Genomic DNA, 21,812 nt, shown 5'->3' with positions numbered 1-21,812 from the left:
TAAATTTTTTAAAAAATTAGCCGTCAACGATATATTTGATACAAATCGAAAACTTTTGGGATAAAATTGAAACAAAATAAAATTTAGGGATATTTTTGAAATTTTTGTCAAACCTTAGGAATAAAAATTATACTTTACCCTTAATTTTATTATACATCTTATCATTTTCTCTTATAATTATGTTGTCTTGTTTTATTTTCCTTCCTTGATTTCTTCTTCTATTAACTCCAACCGCAATCAATTACCACCGTACCATTATCGCAGCTCTCATTTTTGTTTATCACTTTGATCCATACATATCCATTGTATTAACTTTTGAGCTGTTAAAGATCTGTTAAAAGAATTATTTTCTTATTTGATTTAGATATCTAAATGTATAGCTATTATATAGATGTATATCTATTATATAGATACTTAATTTTCATACTTGCTTGTTAAGTCATATTTTATCATTTAAGAAAATTAAGATATTAAGCATTCAAAAATTTTGTATAGAATAATTAAATAAAAAATAAAAAGTTATTTAACTTTTTTAATATATAGAATAATTAAATTTAAATTAATTTAGGTATAATACTAAAATCATTACGTTGTTACTATGTGTAATAATGAAGATAAAAATTTATAAATATTTATAAATTTATTTATTATATTTAATTTAAAACAGATATAAAAAATTATATTTAAATCACTCTTTCTCTCGCATAATTTTAATAGCTAAAAAAATTTTATTTTTTATAATTTTATATTCAATATTTTAAATGGTCTTTAGTTTTATTATTCTTTTAGAATTTTTAATTTTTATTTTCATTATTTTTTTTATCATTATCTATCTACATACGTTTTACCACCACTCTTATATTGGCTTGTTCTCTCTTCGTGTTTTTTATTTTCTTTCTATCTTCTCTTCAATCGCAATTAGTTATCACCGTATATTAGTTCATAATTATTACACTCAGAAGTGAATACTAATTTAAAAATAAAGTTAAAAAAAAGTCTCGTAACTCTTATATAAATCATCTACACTTCTATAAATGTAACAAATGGGTAAATTTAACTTTTTCTATTATGAATATTTTTTTATTATCTAATGCATACAAAGTCACATATTTTCATTTATGATAAAAGTTGAAAATTAAAGTTAAATGACATTAATAATTTTTGGTTTAATAAAATTAAAATAAAGCATAAAAATAAGGATAAAAACTAAAAAAAATAGATGACTTTAGAAAAGGATAATATTAAACTTTATGCCATTATGTATGAAAACAGTAATTTATTTTATTATATTTATTTTTGTACCAAATAATAAAAATGTTAAATTTTATATCTATTTTTTTATAAGAGTACATTCATTAGAAATTTTTTTTATTTAAAGTAACTTGACAGTTGTACAGAATTTTTTTTTAATAATACAATCTCTCTCTTTAAGAATAATATTGAAACTTAAATTTCGACACCAAAACTTCTGATATTGTCATTATATATTATTATAAATTTAAAGCACATTAAGATAATATAATAATGTATAACAATATTATTTAGAACAATAATGAAAAGTTTATTGACTCAAAACTTAAAAAAATATATTGTTAATTAAATAAATATATAATATTACTATCCATATTATTACTATTCGGTCTGTTATTTAGACACAATTTCGCTGTTATGATAAATATTTAAATAGCTAAAAAATTTATTATGAGTAGATTCAGTAAATAAATTATAGATAAATGATACTAAGAGTACATTAACATAGATATATTGTAGAAATAATTCAAATTAAATAATAAACCAACAACATAAATTTATTACTTGAAAGTATAACTTAGAGTACTTGACACAGAGTATTGATGAGCAACGATTATGGATATATTTGTGATATCTTCTAATGGGGTTGTCATATTAGTTAGAATACCCGATGTATTAATACTATGTCTCGGTAACTGGCATGCCTTCTGGCCAGGTGTTGCTGCCTCTCTTCTTGTAGCCTAGCATAGTCTTGCCAAGTCGGTGGACGACTTCTACATGAATCTTCCATTGATATGTTGTCACTCTAATTAATTAAAACAACCATATAAGCATAGCTTTACACTTTTGACAGAAAGCAAATTATATTAGTTTTACGTTATATTTAAGAAGAGTGAGAATGATGCAAGAAAAAATGGATAAAAAAAGAAAAAAGTTTTTCTATTACGGAGTAACAGTAATCTGAGATGAAAGATACTAAGAGAAAAAAGAAATAATTATAGAAGTTCCACGAATGTGAATTAATGAGATAAGAGAGAACGTGAATGTATGACGTACCTCGAGAAGCTCGGTAACAAACTTCACTATCCTAACCGACCACAAAGTCAGATAACAAATCAGCTGAACAGAAGCCACAACCTGAGCATGATCACAAGTCAAAACCCACTTCCCAGCCGTTACCAACAACAACAGAATTTGCTAACTGAGCCGATAATATCGGAACAACCAAACAGAAGACAATTCAACACTCATCTATAAAATGAAACCAAATAGCTCAGAAAAAACAGGTCATAGAGCTCACTCTAATTCATTACTTTCATCTTTTATAATTCATATACTTACTTGAGCGTCGGAGTACTTTTGCAGGTGCTCCCGCCGCCGTGTTTCATCGCACCGAGGTCATTCTTGGAGAACTGCCTCTTGAACGACGTATAACTCTACCGAGAGCTGAGCAACCTCGATTGGAAGATACAGACCTCGGCTGGATCAGAACGGAACATTTGGCGCCCGAAACAATTAATCTGACCCCACCTTTTCTTTATATATTGCACTTTACTTTTTTTCCTTTACGCAGGTTTTTCTTTAACCTCTTGACATGGCTGACAACGGAGTTCACCAACCCACTCAGGCCGAACTCTTGGCCCAAATGGCCGAACTACAAGCGGAAGTCAAACAGCTCGCTGAGTTGTCCACCTAGAACAGCGCCAATAAGCACGATGAAAAGGGGCCAACCAAAGGCAGTACAGACCTACTAAGCGTCAACCCACCAAAAGAGAAGCTCACCTTAGACAACCCTTTCTCGGAGGAAATCACCAACTACCAGATGCCAAAGAATTTCACACTACCTTCTTCGCTTGAGCCATATAAGGGGATTGGTGACCCCCGGGCTCATATTAAGAAATTTCAATCTATGATGTTTTTTAACGGCCCTAACAACGAACCTGTTCTGTAGAGCTTTCCCCACATACCTCGACGGCGCTGCATTGCTGTGGTTTTCAAAATTACCTGCAGGTTTGATCTCTTCCTTCGAGGAACTGGCGAAGTCTTTCATAGACTACTTCGCTGCAGCACGGATATACGTACATGGATCAGATTACCTCGGCACCATCCGCCAAGGTCCACAAGAAAGCCTGAAAGACTATCTAACCAGGTTTGCAGAAGCAACAATGGAAATACCCGACCTGGACCCCGCAGTCCACCTACATGCCCTCAAGGCCGGCCTCCGACCCGGAAAGTTCAGAGAGACAATCACAATCACCAAGCCGAAGACATTGGAGGAGTTCCGAGAGAGAGCAGCTGGGCAAATGGAGATTGAAGAACTCTGTGAGGCCAACCGAACAGAAAGAAAACCTAGAAGGGAGGAAGACAGGATGCCGAGATCAGCGAACAACAAAGAGCTCGGCAAACTGAAGCTCACCCCAAAATTCGACAACTACACCAGATTCAACACAAAAAGGGAAAAGATAATCAAAGAAATACTCAACGCCAAAATCATAAAGTCACCAGCAAGAGCTGGGAGCTACCAACACCAGAGATTTGTAGACAAAAGCAAGCACTGTGCCTTCCACCAGAAATACGGACACACAACCGATGAGTGCGTAATAGCCAAAGACCTATTGGAAAGATTAGCTCGCCAGGGCCTACTAGATAAGTACATCGAAGGAAGAAAACACAAAGAAGGCGGCTGAGACAAAGAAGAGCGACAACAGACCTCGGAAAACAAGGAAGCCAACAAATGGCCAAGCAACACCCCACCTAAAGGGGTTATAAACTGCATATCCGGAGGATTCGCCGGGGGAGGCGAAACAACTTCGGCAAGGAAACATAGCTACCGTGCAATGCTGGCAATCGAAGGAACAACACCACACAGCAACAAAGATGCACCTGACTTAGAAATCACCTTCAACCAGGAAGACATATGCTCGGCCACACCACACTCAGACGACCCTGTGGTAATTTCCATCCAAACAAGTGAACTAGTGGTAAGAAAAGTCCTTCTGGACCCAGGTAGTAGTGCCGATGTTCTCTTTTATACTACTTTTCTAAAAATGAAAATATCTGAAAAACTCATACAACCCTCATCCGGAGAATTAGTCGGATTCTCTGGAGAACAAGTGCCAATTAAGGGTTACATATGGCTGAAAACGATGATGGGAAACCACCCATTATCGCGGACCATTGATATATAATATCACATAGTTGATTGCCCTAGTCCTTATAACATTATCCTCAGAAGACCTGCCTTGAACATGTTCAGGGCAATAGTTTCAACTTTTCATATATGTGTCAAATTTCAGGCACAGGACGGAAAGATAGCGACACTTCACTCAGATCGCCAACAAGCTCGGCAATGCTACAACACAAGCCTAAAGAAGTCGGCCTCCGAAAAAGTTTCCCAAAAGGAGGTCAAAGCAATTCACAACACAGGCGAGGTACTATCCCTGGCAGAGCTTGACCCCCGAGGGGACACCCAAGAAAGGTCTCAACCAGCAGACAAGCTCCAGGAAGTACCACTGACGTCAAAACCCGAACAAGTCACATACATCGGTCAAGCACTACAAGGAAAAGAAAGATCGTAGCTCATACAAGTACTACAAGACAATGCCGACTTATTTGCATGGACCCCAGCAGACATGCCAGGTATAGACCCAAATATTATCTGCCATAAACTCGCCACCGACAGAGCAAGCCGACCTATAGCTCAAAAGAAGAGAAATATCGGGGCAGAAAAATCAAAGACAGCCCTAGAAGAGACCGCAAAAATTCTTAACGCTAACTTCATCAAAGATATCAGATTCACCACATGGCTCTCAAACGTGGTAATGGTAAGGAAAAATACAGGTAAATGGCGCATGTGCGTCAACTTTACAGATTTAAACAAGGCGTGCCCTAAAGATGCTTATCCTTTACCCTGCATTGATAAACTTGTAGACAATGCATCAGGCTTCAAAAGCTTGAGCTTCATAGATGCATACTCTGGCTACAACCAGATCCTCATGCATCCAGAAGACCAAAGCAAAACAGCATTTATAACCGAACATGGAAATTTTTGTTATAGAGTAATGCCATTTGGCCTAAAGAATGCAGGTGCAACCTATCAACGACTCATGGACAAAGTGTTCCGTCATCAAATAGGTCAGAACATGGAAATCTATGTGGATGATATGGTCGCCAAGACCACACAGGAAAAATCCCACTGCGACGACCTAAGGGAGATATTTGAACAGATCCGAGCATATAATATGAGACTCAACCTAGAGAAATGTGCCTTTGGGGTACAAGGGGGCAAATTCCTTGGATTCATGCTGACTTCATGAGGAATTGAAGCAAACCCTGAAAAATGCGAGGCAATACTTAACATGGCGAGCCCTAAAACAATGAAAGAGGTACAAAAATTGGCAGGAAAAGTAGCGGCACTATCTCGGTTCTTGCCAGCAGCGTCAAGCCGATCATACCATTTCTTCCAAACAATATCAAAGAACAAGAAATTTCAATGGACAGAAGAGTGAGAGAAAGCATTTGCCGAGCTTAAAAACATCCTATCATCACTACCAGTGTTACAAAGACCAGAAGTCGGTAAACCCTTATACTTATATTTATCTGTTTCTAATTATTCTATAAGCTCGGCTCTAGTCATTGAAACAGAAAACAGGCAACAACCAGTATACTTCGTCAGTAGAGTAATGCGATCAACGGAACAAAGGTATCAGAAAATAGAACAACTAGCTTTAGCACTTGTAATAACAGCAAGAAGACCCAGGCACTACTTCCAAAGCCACACAATAATAGTAAGGACAAACCAACCATTAAGACAGATACTAACAAAACCAGAACTGGCCGGACGTCTGACCAAATGGTCTATTGAGCTCTCAGAATTCGATATCCAATTTCAACCAAGGTCGACATTGAAAGCACAGATTCTCGCAGACTTCATCTTAGAACTAACCCCAGACAAACACAACAAATCTTGGGAATTACACGTGGATGGGGCATCCAGCCGAGAAGAAAGCGGAGCTGGGATAATCCTGAAAGAAGGGGACACATTGGTGGCCGAGCAATCTCTCCCGTTCCACTTCCCAGCAAGTAACAATCAGGCCGAATATGAGGCCCTCATAGCGGGACTCAAGCTCACTCTGAACCTCCAAGTACAAAGCCTGACAGCACATTGTGATTCTCTCTTGGTAGTTCAACAAATCCGAGGAGAATTTTAGGTAAAAGATCCCTTGCTAGAGCGATATTGGCTCATAGCAAAGGATCTTGTTCATACCCTGGGTCGAGCTATCTGACCCAGAATGATCAATGATAAAGCGACCGACCTCTTCAGGTCGAGCGGACCGACTTCTTCTTAAAGAACTCGGCCGTGTCAACAAGAGAGCCCAGTAAAGGGCCCAAATGGAGGAACACGACTCAAATCCAAAGGCACTTCAAGCCTATAGAGATAAAGGCGGTTCCCTTGAAGATAAGCTGACTTCACTCAAAATAAGATAAGATAAGATAAAGTAACTAACTTATCTTACCCGAAAGGTCAGCCCACATTACTATAAATACACTGGAGCACCCAGGTATAACTCATACTCTGATTCTACATAACACCTGTTTAATAGCCGTGCTAACTTAAGCATCGGAGTCTCTTGCAGGTACCCCCACCCTTCGGTGACAGAGGATCAGCAGCACGTTCAAGTCCAAACAAGTCGGACGTACCAGCTCCGGTCACCATTCACCAGCCGGACACATCGGTTCCGACCAGCACAGAAGATCTCATCCGAGATCGACCTACAGTTTCAGGTAACCCTCGGAACAGATCTCATTTCAAAGTTCAATTCATTCATCATTTTACACGTGTATAGAGAAAAAAAATGTTGCCGACATATTATCTAAACTTGCCGCCACTAGGGCGGATACATAAACATCAGCATTATCACAACTCACACTTAAAAAACCCAGCATTGAACTATTATCTATAACAAACATTAACCATCTCCGTGACTGGAGATCACATTTTCTTGAGTACATCAACGCAGGTATCATACCCAGAGACGAGCTTAACCCACAACTCTTCAGACGAAAAGCAAGTCTCTACACAAACATAGCAGGAGAATTGTACAGACACGGTTTCTCACAACCATTACTAAAGTGCCTAAATAAAGATGATGCAAATGAGGTGATGAATGAAGTTCATGAAGGCGTATCTGGGAACCACATCGGGGGACGAGCTCTCGCCGCAAAGATCGTCCGAACAGGATATTATTGGCCGACCATGAAAAGGGATTGCATAACAAAGGTAACATGTGACAAATGCCAGAAACATGCCGCCATCTCTACAAGGCCTGCCGAGGTATTACACAGCATGAAAGTGAGCTGGCCTTTCTACAGATGGGGTCTTGATATTCTCGGCCCCATTTCCAGTAGCACCAGGCCAGGTAAAATTTCTTTTAGTATCCATAGACTACTTCTCCAAATGGGTAGAAGCACAGCCGTTAGCAAGAATAACAGCCGAAAAGGTACGATCTTTCATCTGGAAAAACATCATATGCCGATTCGGAATACCTAAGGAAATAATATCAGACAATGGTAGACAATTTACAGATAATAAGCTCGGCTCATTCCTAAAAAACTTCAATATACATCATCATTTTAGCTTGGTCGAACACCCACAAACCAATGGGCAGGCCAAAGCTGCTAACCGAATTATACTGCAGGCAATAAGGAAAAAGCTTGATGATGCGAAAGGAGAATGGACGGAACTAATACCAGAAGTATTGTGGAGTTACAACACCACAGTACAAACTACCACAGGCGAAACACCCTTCAAGCTAGTCTACGGATCAGAAGCATTAATCCCATTATAGGTCGGCGTCCCCACAATAAGAACCGAACTATACGACGAACAGCATAACATAAGGGCAAGAAATGCCGAGCTTGATCTGATGAAAGAGGACATAGAAATCGCCACCATTAAACAAAGAGCCCAAAGACAATTAACAGAAAGAAAGCACAACAGGAGAGTCGTGCCAAGGAGATTCGACGAAGGCAATTTAGTCCTCAGAAGAACAAAAGAAGCCAGACGACCTCCTTCACATGGAAAGCTCGCCACAAACTAGGATGGACCATTCCGAGTATCCAAAGTGCTCGGAATGGGGGCTTACCAGCTCCAAACACTACACGGCCACCCAGTTTCAGGAAAATGGAATATCTCATCGCTCAAATTGTATAGATCATAAATTGTACATATCGCGGATGAAGGTACTCTTTTTCCCCCTTAGAGGTTTTTTCCCAAAAGAAAGGGTTTTACCTAAGGAGGGTTTTAACGAGGCCGAACGCCCAAATCATCAAGTTACGAAAATCAGACTAACACATATATCAATCTGAGTACTATTTTCAATCCTTATCTCATTCTACTCTTCAACACAAACAAACATACAACTACGCAATATATATTCAAAAAAGCAAAACAACTGACGACAATATTCCTTTCCAAACATACTTAAAGTTCGAAACACCCAAACCAGCAATCATTAACAGTCAAAAGCTAACTGAATTAGCAAACAAGTCAACAAAATACAACAAAAGGGACATACATACCCAAAACAAACATTTACAAATCAAGCAGGAGGGATATTATCACTATGATCCTCCACAGTTCCGTCCACCACCAATTTTCCACCAATGACTATCTTAGTTATATCGAGACGATCACAATCGAAGTCCGGGGCCAAAACAGCAATTTGGCTAACATCATGATCAAAACCATAAGAAAACATCTCCATCCCATTTTCCTCCAGTTCAGCAATCCTAGAAGTAAGCTGACCTTTTGCAACATCACTGTCCTTAACCTCGGCCTGTAAAAGACGAATCTGGTCCCGCAGACGACCAACCTCCTCCTCAGAATCTTTCATTTTGGCCGTAGCACTTATAACGGCATCGTCTTTCTCTTTAACAGATTTCTCCAACTCAGCAATTCTCTCCTTATAAGTTCTCTCTAGTTCATTAATCCTATATATAGCAACCTGATGCTCGGCACCGATGAGTTCAGTCGTTTGACCGGCACACATTAGTCGCGAAGCGACAATCTACAGAACACCAAACTCGGTTAAAATGAAAACACAAACAAATAAAAGAAGCTGAAAACAAAGCATTTACCTAAATGAACTTCCCTAAACTCTCTACCCCAATCCGACGAGTCATGAGCATATCACCAGGATATTGAGACACCCTGTTAGAGAGCTCAGCAAAAGGGAACTGATCACTCCACAACGAATGAGAACTGGTACCAGGGATAAAACCATGCAACCTTTTCTGTCTATCAAAAGCAGATTTGCCACCTCCAATAACTTCTCTATCACCTTCCGAAATCACCTCTACAGATTTCTCAACATCATCCTTTTTCCTCTTTAAAGAAGACAATGATTGAGCAACAGACTGGGCAGCGTCACCACCACCCTCTTTCACAGCCTTAGAGACATCGATAACTCTCTCCTTTTTCTTCTTAAGGAAGGACTGAAAACGCGACGGATCAAGGAGAGGAGCTCGTCCACCTGCGCGGGCCAACAAAAGCTCGGATTAAAACTAAAATATGAAGAAACAAAAAGCAAAAGCCAAGCATTACCTATGTAAACCTTCAAACCCTCACTATCACCCGAATCGTGAAGTCGAAGAACCTAAGGGATAGACAAACACTCCCCATCGGCAAAAGACTCGACCAAAAAATCCAATACCCTTTCTTCCTCTTCACTCTGCTCAACAGCCTCAAGTATCTGACATGGCTCCGAACACCAATAGAGAGGAAACCTCTCTATCAACTCGTCGTCCAAATAAAACGGATACTCGGTCTCAACCGATCGCACTTTCACAAACAAAGATTTAAAATTCTTAAAAGAGGATTTATAAAGAAGGAAAAGGGAACGCCCAGGGTAACTGCTCAAACACACCCACAACCCCCTCCGAAACCCTTTTGACTGAAACAGCGAGAAGAATAACGAAAGAGAACAGGAAAAGGACAGAAACTCCATTAAACATTGAAAAGTGCGAAGAAACGCCCAAGAATTTGGGTGTAACTGAGAAGGCGCACAATTCAGCTGAGTCAACACGTCACATTCAAATGAAGAGAAAGGAAGTTTCACACCAAGTTCAAAAAAGCAAGGCGTATACATATAAAAATATTGCCAGTCACTCCTTCTCTCGAAAACCTTATCGTCACTGGAACAGTAAAGTAGGTCAACACCCACACCCTCCTTCACCACCCACAAGCCCTCGAGCTCACGCAGTGACTCAGCATCAATATACGACGAAGACCGGGTTTTGACGTCATCATGAACCCAATGATATGGGTTATCTTTTTTCTCTTCCACAGCCGTTTTCTTATCTTTCTCTTTCGCCATTTCAAAAGAAACACCAGACGCAAAATTAGAAAAGAACTAACCTTTGGAAGTCATACTGCAGCTTAAACAGATAGAAGGCGAAGAAGCAAAATGTCAATTCCAAAGTCTAGAATAAAATATTATTACAAAAGCCCACTAACTTAGTGGGCACACAAAAAAAAACCGTCAAAGACATTGAAAAACCCAAAAGAACGAACGGGCGCATTAATTGCAGCACAATCCACAACGCAAAAACCCCCTTGACTTCCCCTCAAATAATATCCTATTAAAAAGAAAAACCACAAAATAGTGGAAGCGGGAAAAATTTTACAGAGGACAAAAACACAAAGCTTGCCCGCCACTAGTTGCACAGAGCCAGACAAGCTTGGGGGCTATGACGTGTACCCCGAGAAGCTCAGTAACAAACTTCACTATCCTAACCGACCACAAAGTCAGATAACAAATCAGCTGAACAGAAGCCACAACCTGAGCATGATCACAAGTCAAAACCCACTTCCCAGCCGTTACCAACAACAACGAAATTTGCTAACTGAGCCGATAATATCGGAACAACCAAACAGAAGACAACTCAACACTCATCTATAAAATGAAACCAAATAGCTCAGGAAAAAACAGGTCACAGAGCTCACTCTAATTCATTACTTTCATCTTTTATAATTCATATACTTACTTGAGCGTCAGAGTACTTTTGCAGGTGCTCCCGCCGCCGTGTTTCATCGCGCCGAGGTCATTCTTGGAGAACTGCCTCTTGAACGACGTATAACTCCACCGAGAGCTGAGCAGCCTCGATTGGAAGATATAGACCTCGGCTGGATAAGAACGAAACATATGTGATAAGAGAGAAAGTAGGGGTGGCAAAGTGGGCCGGCCCGCCCCAACCCATCCCGCCTAGGCCCGCTCCATAAACAGGGCGGGCCGGTTCGTCCCGCCAACTAAGATGGGCTCAAAATGCTAGCCCGCCCCCACTTTATGGCGGATTGGCAAGTCGGCGGGTTAGCCCGGTTGACTCTATTTTTTTAAAAAAAAATTTCATTAAAATTAACCAAAATATAATAATTAAAAAATCAAATACAAATAAAAAATAGTCAAATTATAATATAATTTTTTTACTATCTTTTTTTTTATTTTTAATTTCAATAAAATTATTCAAAATAATATTTGTCAATAGTGTTATCTTTATTTAAAAAAAAATCACATAATTTGAGCAAATATACAAAATTATAAAATAAAATAAATAAAGTTAATAACTAAAAGAAGAATAAAAACAAAAATAAAAAAATGTTTAAAAATTCTATAATTATTAATTTTATAATAATAGTAATTCTTTTATTTAATAAAAAAAAATCTTTAGTCCAGCGAACTGGCCTGCCTGCCCCGCCAAAATCCGTCAATTTAGCGGTGCGGGTTTGGTGGAATTTTTTAAGGAAAAGTCTAGGGGGCCAGCAACTTTGTTAAATTCTGGCCAGCATGTAACCAGCAAAGAAAAGTGAGCCATTGGATGAAATCTCACACCAATTTCACACCATTAAAACTATCATTGACGGCTATTTGATGGCTACAAATCACAAAAATTACTGGCCCCCTAACATTTCTCATTTTTTAATTTGGCGGACTCCAAATCCTATCCCGACCCATTTTTTTAGTAGGTTTAGCGGGTCGGTCCGACGAGTTCGACCTATTTTGTCACTTCTAAGAAAAAGTGTAATAGTAGAAATTTTGTAACGTGAAATAACTGATATACAGGGGAGTAAATTATTAAAAAAGATAAAATTAAAAAAAAAAATTTAGACATCAAAATAGATTTTGTCATTATATATTATTATATAGATAGACCGCCTATTTTTGTTCAAATTTATAGATGAAGTCAGTCGGTGCCAATCTTTTGTCTTTATTGTTAATCTTGATTTATGTAATTTATTTCAAAGCTTTAGTTAATTGAATTATGCCGAACTTAATCTTGCTGCACATAATAATGTTATCATCATCTGTTAAAAGTATATCTGTCTCGTTGATAAACATTAATTATTCCTTGGTCGGTAAGTTTCAACTTTCAACCACTAATTAATAATTACTGTACCGTGTGTAAGAGATTGAATGATTTCATTGCCTAACTGCTAAAAATGAAAAAAAATAATAATAAAAAATAATTATAACTAATTTTATTTAATATTTATTAATTATTGCGGCGATGAATGAATACTAAATAAAATAAGTTCTAACTTTTTTTTAACATTACCAATTTTTACGGAAAATATAGAACCATTTATATTAAGAATAATATTAATTGCCCACAAAAATAGCGTCACTATTAGCCACTTATCATAGAAATATGTAACGACCTTATTTTCCTTATAATACATTATTGCTTTAATTTCTCAAATTAATTATTTTTGTAGTTATGCACACTTGTTATTAAGATCATTATTATATCTTATTGAATATATATAAATTTAAAGAAAAAGGAAAAAAAATTACCCTTTTTTTACAATACATTTTTCTCTCAATGAATTTTAGATATTTATTATAAAATTAAAACAATTAAAATATTCGTCTAGATTTTTCCCATATTATTTTTTAACATATATTTAGGGAAAACCTTTATATAATAAAAGGGATTTGATTTTTCTATGCTTTGCCCTTAAAATGCCTCATCAAGAAATATGAAATTTTCTTCTGGCTCTGATTCTGGTGAATTATCATTGAAGCTATCATCATCAGGTGATGGAGCCGGCGAATCATTTACAATGCTATCAAAAGCAGGGTTATTAGGTGAATCAGCAACAACTTCTTCAGCTAAGGTTTCTGTAACTGTCGCAAATGCAATTCCTAATTCAGAACTAAGTGTATAAACTGTTGCTATAATTAAGATTAGTGCCAACATTGTTGTCTTCATTATTGTTGATGCAACTTCCCTGAGAAGTAAAAATTAAAAGGATGTGGTGTTGACTCTTGCGACTAGTGTTTTTTCTATATTATATTGTTTATGATGTTTTGTTTTTTTTAAATATTGGATTATGCGACTTAATCTTGTTATATAATATGTTTTCATACATTAAAACGTATATATGTATTCATTTGGTTGTAAGTTTCAATCACTAATTAATAACTACTACATTGTGTGAGTTTTAGAATGATTTCATTGCCTAACCACTAAAAATGGTAGTTCACTAAAAGAAAACGTATATGTATATAAGTTATCCGATCCCTTTGCATTATGATTTATGATAGAAGAAAAAATGTATCGTTATTATGTGATAATAGCATATGAAAATATGGAACCATTTATCTATTAATACCTATATATATAAATAGGATTGAGATGTTTTTTTTTTTTTAAAATAATACGAAAAAGATTTTAATTACTAAAATATGTATGTTACTTAGATTATTTTTTATTAATAGTAGACGTAAGTTTATTTATTATAACTTTTTTTAAGAAAGGAAGAAAAATAAGTTATTTTCATTGTTAAAGAGAATAAAAAATCCCCTTAAAAATATTTATTGAGTTATTATACTTTATATACTATGTACTCTTAATCTACTACTAAAAAATTATAATAAATAAGCATACATTTATTATTGATAAAAAATAATCTAGATAACAATGTATATATTGGAGAAATGATAGAAATGTGTATGTGTGCTATTTTAGAAGTACATACCACCCACAAAATGGATAAGTTGCATTCCGTATTTCTATCAAAATTTAATTTTTTATTATTATATTAAAAGAAGTGTTAGAGGACAGTAATTTTTGTGTTTTGTAACCATTAATTGGTGGAGGTCACTCAGATAAAGACGCATAAAATGTCTTTTTTTAAGAATGTTTTCATATTGTGTTTTAATTAGTTTCTGTATAATTTATTCGGTATTCCTCATCACATATTATTAAATTCCTCGAAAGATTTTCTTTTCAAAAACAATAAAAAATATTTAATTTAGACTAAAACAAAAAAGGTAATAAATTAACTATTAGATTTTTTTTAAAGATTATTTACACAAAAAAATATATCACATTCATCAAAATATATATATATATATATATATATATATATATATATATATATATATATATATATATAAAGCTCAAACCTCTTAAAATTTTTATAAATAAAAAAATAATTAATTTATATTCGTACAATATATAAAATAATTACTATATTATTATTATATTATAGATTAAGATTCACTAATTTAATTTTTTTTATTTTTAATATAAGCATTAGAAATAAAGAAAATTTTATAACTAAATGTAGAGTAACAAAATATATAATATTAATTAGTTCTTAAAAAATTCTAAAAAAATAGTTTTTCATTTTAGTAAAATAACTATTTATTAAAGTAGACAAATTAATTATTTTCTTCTCATATACAGTTTTTTTAAGACATAAAAGTAATTAATTAAGACATTGGTTAAGATAATTAAAGTCACTATTTCATTAAATTTTTAATTTAAAGAAAAATCCTAATTAATTTTGGTATAGAAATTTCGAATTTGAAAACATTGATAAAAATTATGTTGAATTTTGATTTATTTGATTCTCATTTAAATTAATCACTACATAAGTTAAAGTTCTGTTTTGAAATTATATTCGAGCTTTAATATGATTTTTAAAGTTTCAATTTACTTAGTTTGATTTTTTAACTTAGGTATCCATGACTCATATTAGGGTTTTAAGTGTTTAGTTGAAAATAAAAAATAAGGTAAAAAAAATTTCAATTGTCACATCAAATAGTCGCTAGAATGTATAATGTAGCAGTCGTTAGTCCATCTCAGCATGTCGTTAACGATTTTGTGAGACAGTGATAAAAATAAGATTAGGAACCAATGTGAGTCATAACTATTAAGTTGGGAGACTAAATTGAGTAAATCGAAATTTTTGAAATTAGATTGAAACTTAGTTGTTAGAACCGAACCAGTAATCGAACCGGTCAAATTACTGGTTCACTGGTTTATTGGTTCAACCGATAAATTACTGGTTGAACCGATAAAACCGATCTCACGTAAATATAAAATATAAAATAGTTAAAAACTTAAAATTAAAATTTGAAATACATATCTTCACTAACATTTTATGAAGAATCAAGTCTCAACTTCTAAAAATAACTAATATAAAAAAATCATAAAATTTTAATACTACAATAGTATCTTATTTTGACACAATAAAAAATAATTAATTCACAAAGCCTATAATCTAACTATAATATCAGTAGATTTTAACACTAACATCAAAACAAATAACCTTAATCACAATACTAGCAATAAAATAGATCAAGTAAATTAATAAATTTTTAGTGAAATTTATATTTATATTAATAATGGCGGTATATAATTAAAATATAATTAATTTTAAAAATAGAAAAAACAAAAATTAAATTAAATTGGATATTTATGTATACTATATAATTAGTATTTGTCAAATATAATACTTAGAAGTGCAATAGCTAAGTGGCAAGTAGAGGTTGCTTTTGCTCCAAGGTTCTTGGTTCGAGACCTTGTGGAGATATTTTAAAAAATTTTTCAAGCAGACCAGTTCGGTTAGACCGGTTTGCACCGGTTCTTACCAGTTCACACCGATTTTATTCCTTAAACGGTCCATCGGTTTTAGTCCGGTTCACTAGTTTTTCGGTCGAACCAGCCGTTCCAGTTCGGTTTTTACAACTATGGATTGAAATACGAACATAATTTCAGAGACCAATAAGTATTATCTCTTTGTTGACAATTAAGTTGTTTTAATGGTAATTAAGATCTAATAATGGTTTATACTAAAAGAAGCATTCTTTTGCAACAATGAACCTATAGTAGTAGTTAGGGGTGTTCATAGATTAGATCATATCCATATAATCGGATTGGATCGAATCGGATCCACACCCTAATCAGATAGAAGTAAATATGTTTAAAAAAGTAAACAAAAAAATTATTGACTTTTTTTATAAAAATAAAATTTTTTAATATTTTTTATTTTATGGATATATTTGATATCTGATCCAAACATAAAAAGTGCGAATATCAAATTTGATCTAATGAGTTTAGTGCGGATTGGATTGAAATTTCAGTCATATCCCATCTGTAAACACCCCTAGCAATAATAACTAACAAATTATAATGATTATATTTTTAACTAAGAGGAAGTGCCAAAAAAAAAGTACTAAATACAAGAACATTTAATCAAATATTAAAAGAAAATTTTACTTTAAAACATTGGACTTTTTTTGCTCATATATATATATATATAATATATATATATATAATAATAATAATAATAATAATAATAATAATAATAATAATAATAATAATAATAATAATAATAATAATAATAATAATAATAATAATAATAATATGATAATTATTTTATATATCACACAAATATAAACATCTTTTTTTCTATGATCTTAAGAAAGGTTTTGTAAGTCCCTAATCTTGTTATCGATTTTTGTAGTGTTAGCCCTCATATTATCAATTTGATTCATATATATATAATTCGGATGATAAATTATTTGATGACGTGCTTCCTTTTTTACTGTGATATACTTGTTTATTATTATTATTATTATTATTATTATTATTATTATTATTATTATTATTATTATTATTATTATTATTATTATTATTATTATTATTATTATACAATAAAAAATAACAGGCCAAATTATTGCCATAACATAATAGAAGTATGGAAGTTTATCATTCTTCTCTAATAGAGGAAACAAAATTCTTTTCAATAGTTTATTTAACGTTTAGTAGAATAAAAATAAATTTTATTAGAAGAAATTTTAGTACGAGTTTAATATTTTTATTCATCATAAAATATTTATAGAATTACTCGTAGATAAATTTTGGAAAAAAGAAAAAAAATCATGATTTTTAATTTTATTTTTAAATAAACTTTATTTTTAATTTTAAAATAAATTTTATTTTTATTTTTTAATAATATTAATTTTTTATTGTATATAATTATTCAATTATTTTTTAATCGTATATAAATAAATTACTCTTAATGACTTTTTTGTGTTATTCAATTATCTTTTTTAAAAAACAATTAATTATTAAAATAATTAAATCACACCAAAAATAATAAAAAAATTATAAACGAAAAAAATCAACCATCAATTTTTTGTATTTTTATTCATATTTTAATTATAAACATAAATATAATTTAATTATATTATTTATGAAATGTAACTATAGATATAGATAAAATTTAGTTATATTACTTATATATAGTTTCATTGTATTGTATTGCTTATAAAGTTAGATTATAATTATGACAATAGAATTATTCTTGTATTTTTATATGTGTGACTAATTGGTGGTGTTAAAACATTACTCTTAATTATAAATAAGGTTTATAATTTAAAAAATTAAAGACTCAATTAAAAAGATACGAAAAAAATGATGTTAAAATATTCTAACTCTTTAAAATAAAAATATTCGAAATTCAATTAAAAATTATTTAAAATTTAAACTCAATAAAAATTTATATTCAATGTGTTTTGTATTAAATATATTTAATAACCTATTATATCATATTGGTTGAAATTAGTTTTTATAATTTTAATTTTTTAATAACACTTTATTAAAAAAACCATCTTTTCAAAATTTTTTAAAAACTAATTAATATTATATATATTTTTTTACATTACATCTTGTTATAAAAAAAATTATTTATTTCTAATGCTTATATTAAAAATAAAAACAAAATTTAAATTAGTAAATTTTAATCTATAATATAATAATAATATAGTAATTATTTTATATATTATACGAATAAAAATTAATTATTTTTTATTTATAAAAATTTTAAGAGCTTGTTATTTATATATATATATATATATATATATTTTTTTTTTTGATGAATGTGATATATTTTTTTATGTAAATAATCTTTTAAAAAAATCTAATTGTTAATCTATTACCTTTTTTGTTTTAGTCTAAATTAAATGTTTTTTATTGTTTTTGGAAAGAAAATCTTTTGAGGAATTTAATAATATGTTATGAGAAACACCGAATAAATTATACAGAAACCAATTAAAACACAACATGATCTTTAAAAAAAGACGTTTTAAGCATCTTTATTTGAGTGACCTCTTTAGTTGTGATATAGTTTAGTAATTTTTTTAATGTTAAAATACGTGTGTCACATAACATTAAAATTCAGTTTAGATATGTAAATATAGAAAGAGATATATATGTAGAGATCCTTGAGTCTAACACTAAGAAATTAAAATAAATGCCTAAAGACATATCGTATTAAAAATCACGAAATGTTACGTAATATTGTAGATTTGGGATTTTTTTATTAAAATTAATTAAATATTTTATTTATTAAAATGTGCAACGTATAATATATTTATATTTTTACATTGACATTATACGTCTCAAATACAAAGGGTAAAAGATAAATAATCAGAAGAGATTATATATTGTACACCTAAAATGTGAAACACCTTATAAATTTACCAAATTAGGGATGGCAATTTATACCCTACCCGCGAGTATCCAATTCGGTCCAACTCGTTCGGATAGAGTAGGCTATTTGACCCGTTGCGGGTAGAGTAGGGTACGGTCCGGGTTTGTCTGCGTGTAGGGTAGGGTACGTGTTTAGGGTATACCCTATTCTACCCTACCCGCATCTCATATATAAAACATATTTTATAAAGATTAGGTATATAGTGAAGGAAGTGAGAATTGAACCAACAACATCTCTTATGTAATAACTTACAATAAGTGAACAACTACTAAAACTAGTTAGTTAATTTAGTAATTTAGAACATTAATTTTTTATTTTTTATGTTATTAAAATGTGTAAAATTCGAAATGATTGAATTTTATATTTACTTTGAAAAAAATTGATATTTCTGTGGGTAGGGTAGGGTAGAGTTTATAATTTTAGGGTGCGGGTAGGGTTAGGGTTGAGAAATTCTCAACCCGCGAGTAGAGTAGAGTAAAATTTTAATAAAATTTTCAACCCACGGGTAGAGTTAGGATAAGGTCCAAACCCTACCCTACCCTACCCTACCCATTACCAGCCCTATATAAGATATGAATTTATTTATCTTGTATTATTAGAATATATGTTAAGATTACAAAATAAAAAAAATTATTAAAAATATAAAAAAAATTAAATTTTTAATACGTTTATTTTATATTTATTTATTATGTGTCATTAGGACACATGTTAACTAAACACATAAAATAGTTATCATTATGTGTAATATGTCATGTTTCAAACACTGAGACCCCACTTAATATAAAATTAGATATTGGATATTGTAATAAAGAACATTTAAGAGAAAAGAATAAATAGGTTCCTGACCTTTTGTCTCGCAGATATTTTCGTTTTTAACTATTGAAAAATACTTTTAAGTTTCTGACTTTCACAAAATTTGGACAGATCAGTCCCTCCATCCAAATGCTTTCGTCAGATCCAACGAAAAAGTCTGACGTGGCTCCCGTAATGCTTGTCACGCGTACGCGTCGCCTGACAGACTTCCCTCTCACGTGTACGCGTGGGTCACGTGTATGAGTTGTCATGAATTTAACAAATCCTCATTTTTTTCATGAATTCTTCACTTTGCATGCTTTTTTTCCATTTCTTTCAAGCCATTTTTGCCTTCAAAACTTTAAATCACTCAAACAAACTTATCAAGGTATCGAATGGGAGAAAAGTAAATTAAATTTAGCAATTTAATAGTCTAGAAAATATGTTTTCAATCATTAAGCACATTTAGGAGAAATTCACAAAACCATGCTATTTTAGTAAATAAATGTGGAAAAAGTTGATAAAATCCACTAAATTCAATACAATATAAACCATAAAATTATGGTTCATCAACTTTTCCACACTTAAACATTAGCATGTCCTCATGCTAAACTCTTGTGGTTCATCAACTAATATGCAAAATGCGTCTACCTACTTGGTTAAAATCTCCAAGAACATATATGAACAAGTAGGGCTAAGATAGTATAATGATTTATGAATTCCACTAATTCAAATCTCAAAATGAAGTATAAATATACTTGCAAGAAGAAAGCTCGTGAAAGCAAGGAACAAGAAATTGAGTATCGAACCCTCATCGGAAGTATTTGCACTCTAATCTCTCTAGTGTTTGAGGGTCAATTCTCTCAATTCTCTACTAATCTTACTTTTTAAGGCTTACTCTTTTTCTACCAATCAACATATATTCAATACATGGATACACATATCAAGAGGTCTTTTCAAGGGTTGTAATGGGATTAGAACTAAATTTAATTTACTTTTCTACCATTCGATCATTTGATATGTTTGTTTGAGTGATTTAAAGTTTTGAAGGCAAGAATGGCTTGGAAGAAATGGAAAAAGAACATGCAAAGTGGAGAATTTAGGAAGAAATGAGGATTTGTTGAATTCATGGCGACGCGTACGCATGAGAGGGAAGTTTGCCAGGCGACGCGTACGCGTGACAAGCATTACGGAAACCACATCAGACTTTTTCGTTGGGTCTTGGACAGAAAAACTGATCCGTCCAAATTTTATGAAGATCGATGACTTAAAAATATTTTTTAATGATCAAAAACAAAAATATCTACTTAACAAAAGATTAAAGTTCTATTTATCTTTCTCTCAACATTTAATTTTTAATAGATTTCGATGCATCCAGGATATATAATAAATACGAATCGGATAGTTTGCACCAGAAATATAGTAGAGAAGTTCCTCTATTCTCAACACCCGAGACCAGAGCATTGGTGTCTATATATAGAGTGTAGCCGAGATCAATATTTATTTGATTATACATTAGATATTTTAATAAATAAAATATTTAATTAATTTAAATAAAAAAAATCAAAAGATTTGTGCTTATGTTTATAACGATTTTTTTTATGATGCAATGTGCATCGAACTCGCATTCTAACACCCACATGAGACATTAATCGAGGTCTTTTTATGAAAATTGATCGATCCTGACATGATTACGAGGCAAGAGAGGTTGAAGGCTTACCTACGGCGTACTGGTTTCTATTATCCCTCAATTAAGCGTTTCGACTATGTTCATTAATAAACATTTTCGTTGATAGATGGCAGCCGCAAAAAATGCATACACTTGTCATAGGTGAGTGCGCTGTCATCCTTCAAGATATAATTTTGTAGCTTGGATTGCCCAGTCCGTTAATGGAAAACTTACCAGTGATTGCTTGAGATC

The 21,812-nt window shown here is 32.5% G+C and overlaps 1 protein-coding gene across 1 annotated transcript; it reads right to left on the bottom strand.

The window, feature by feature from the left end:
• Positions 1–8,852: 8,852 nt before the first annotated feature.
• Positions 8,853–9,302, bottom strand: LOC148563003 (uncharacterized). The gene has a single exon (XM_088490050.1). The coding sequence runs from the start codon at positions 9,300–9,302 to the stop codon at positions 8,853–8,855; it is 450 nt and encodes a 149-aa protein (XP_088346176.1).
• Positions 9,303–21,812: the final 12,510 nt, after the last annotated feature.

This window comes from Arachis ipaensis, chromosome B6, assembly GCF_059453495.1.
Source record: "Arachis ipaensis isolate K30076 ecotype BB chromosome B6, ASM5945349v1, whole genome shotgun sequence".
NCBI classification, from domain to species: Eukaryota; Viridiplantae; Streptophyta; class Magnoliopsida; order Fabales; family Fabaceae; genus Arachis; species Arachis ipaensis.
This window is presented reverse-complemented; position numbering and strand designations above follow the sequence as displayed.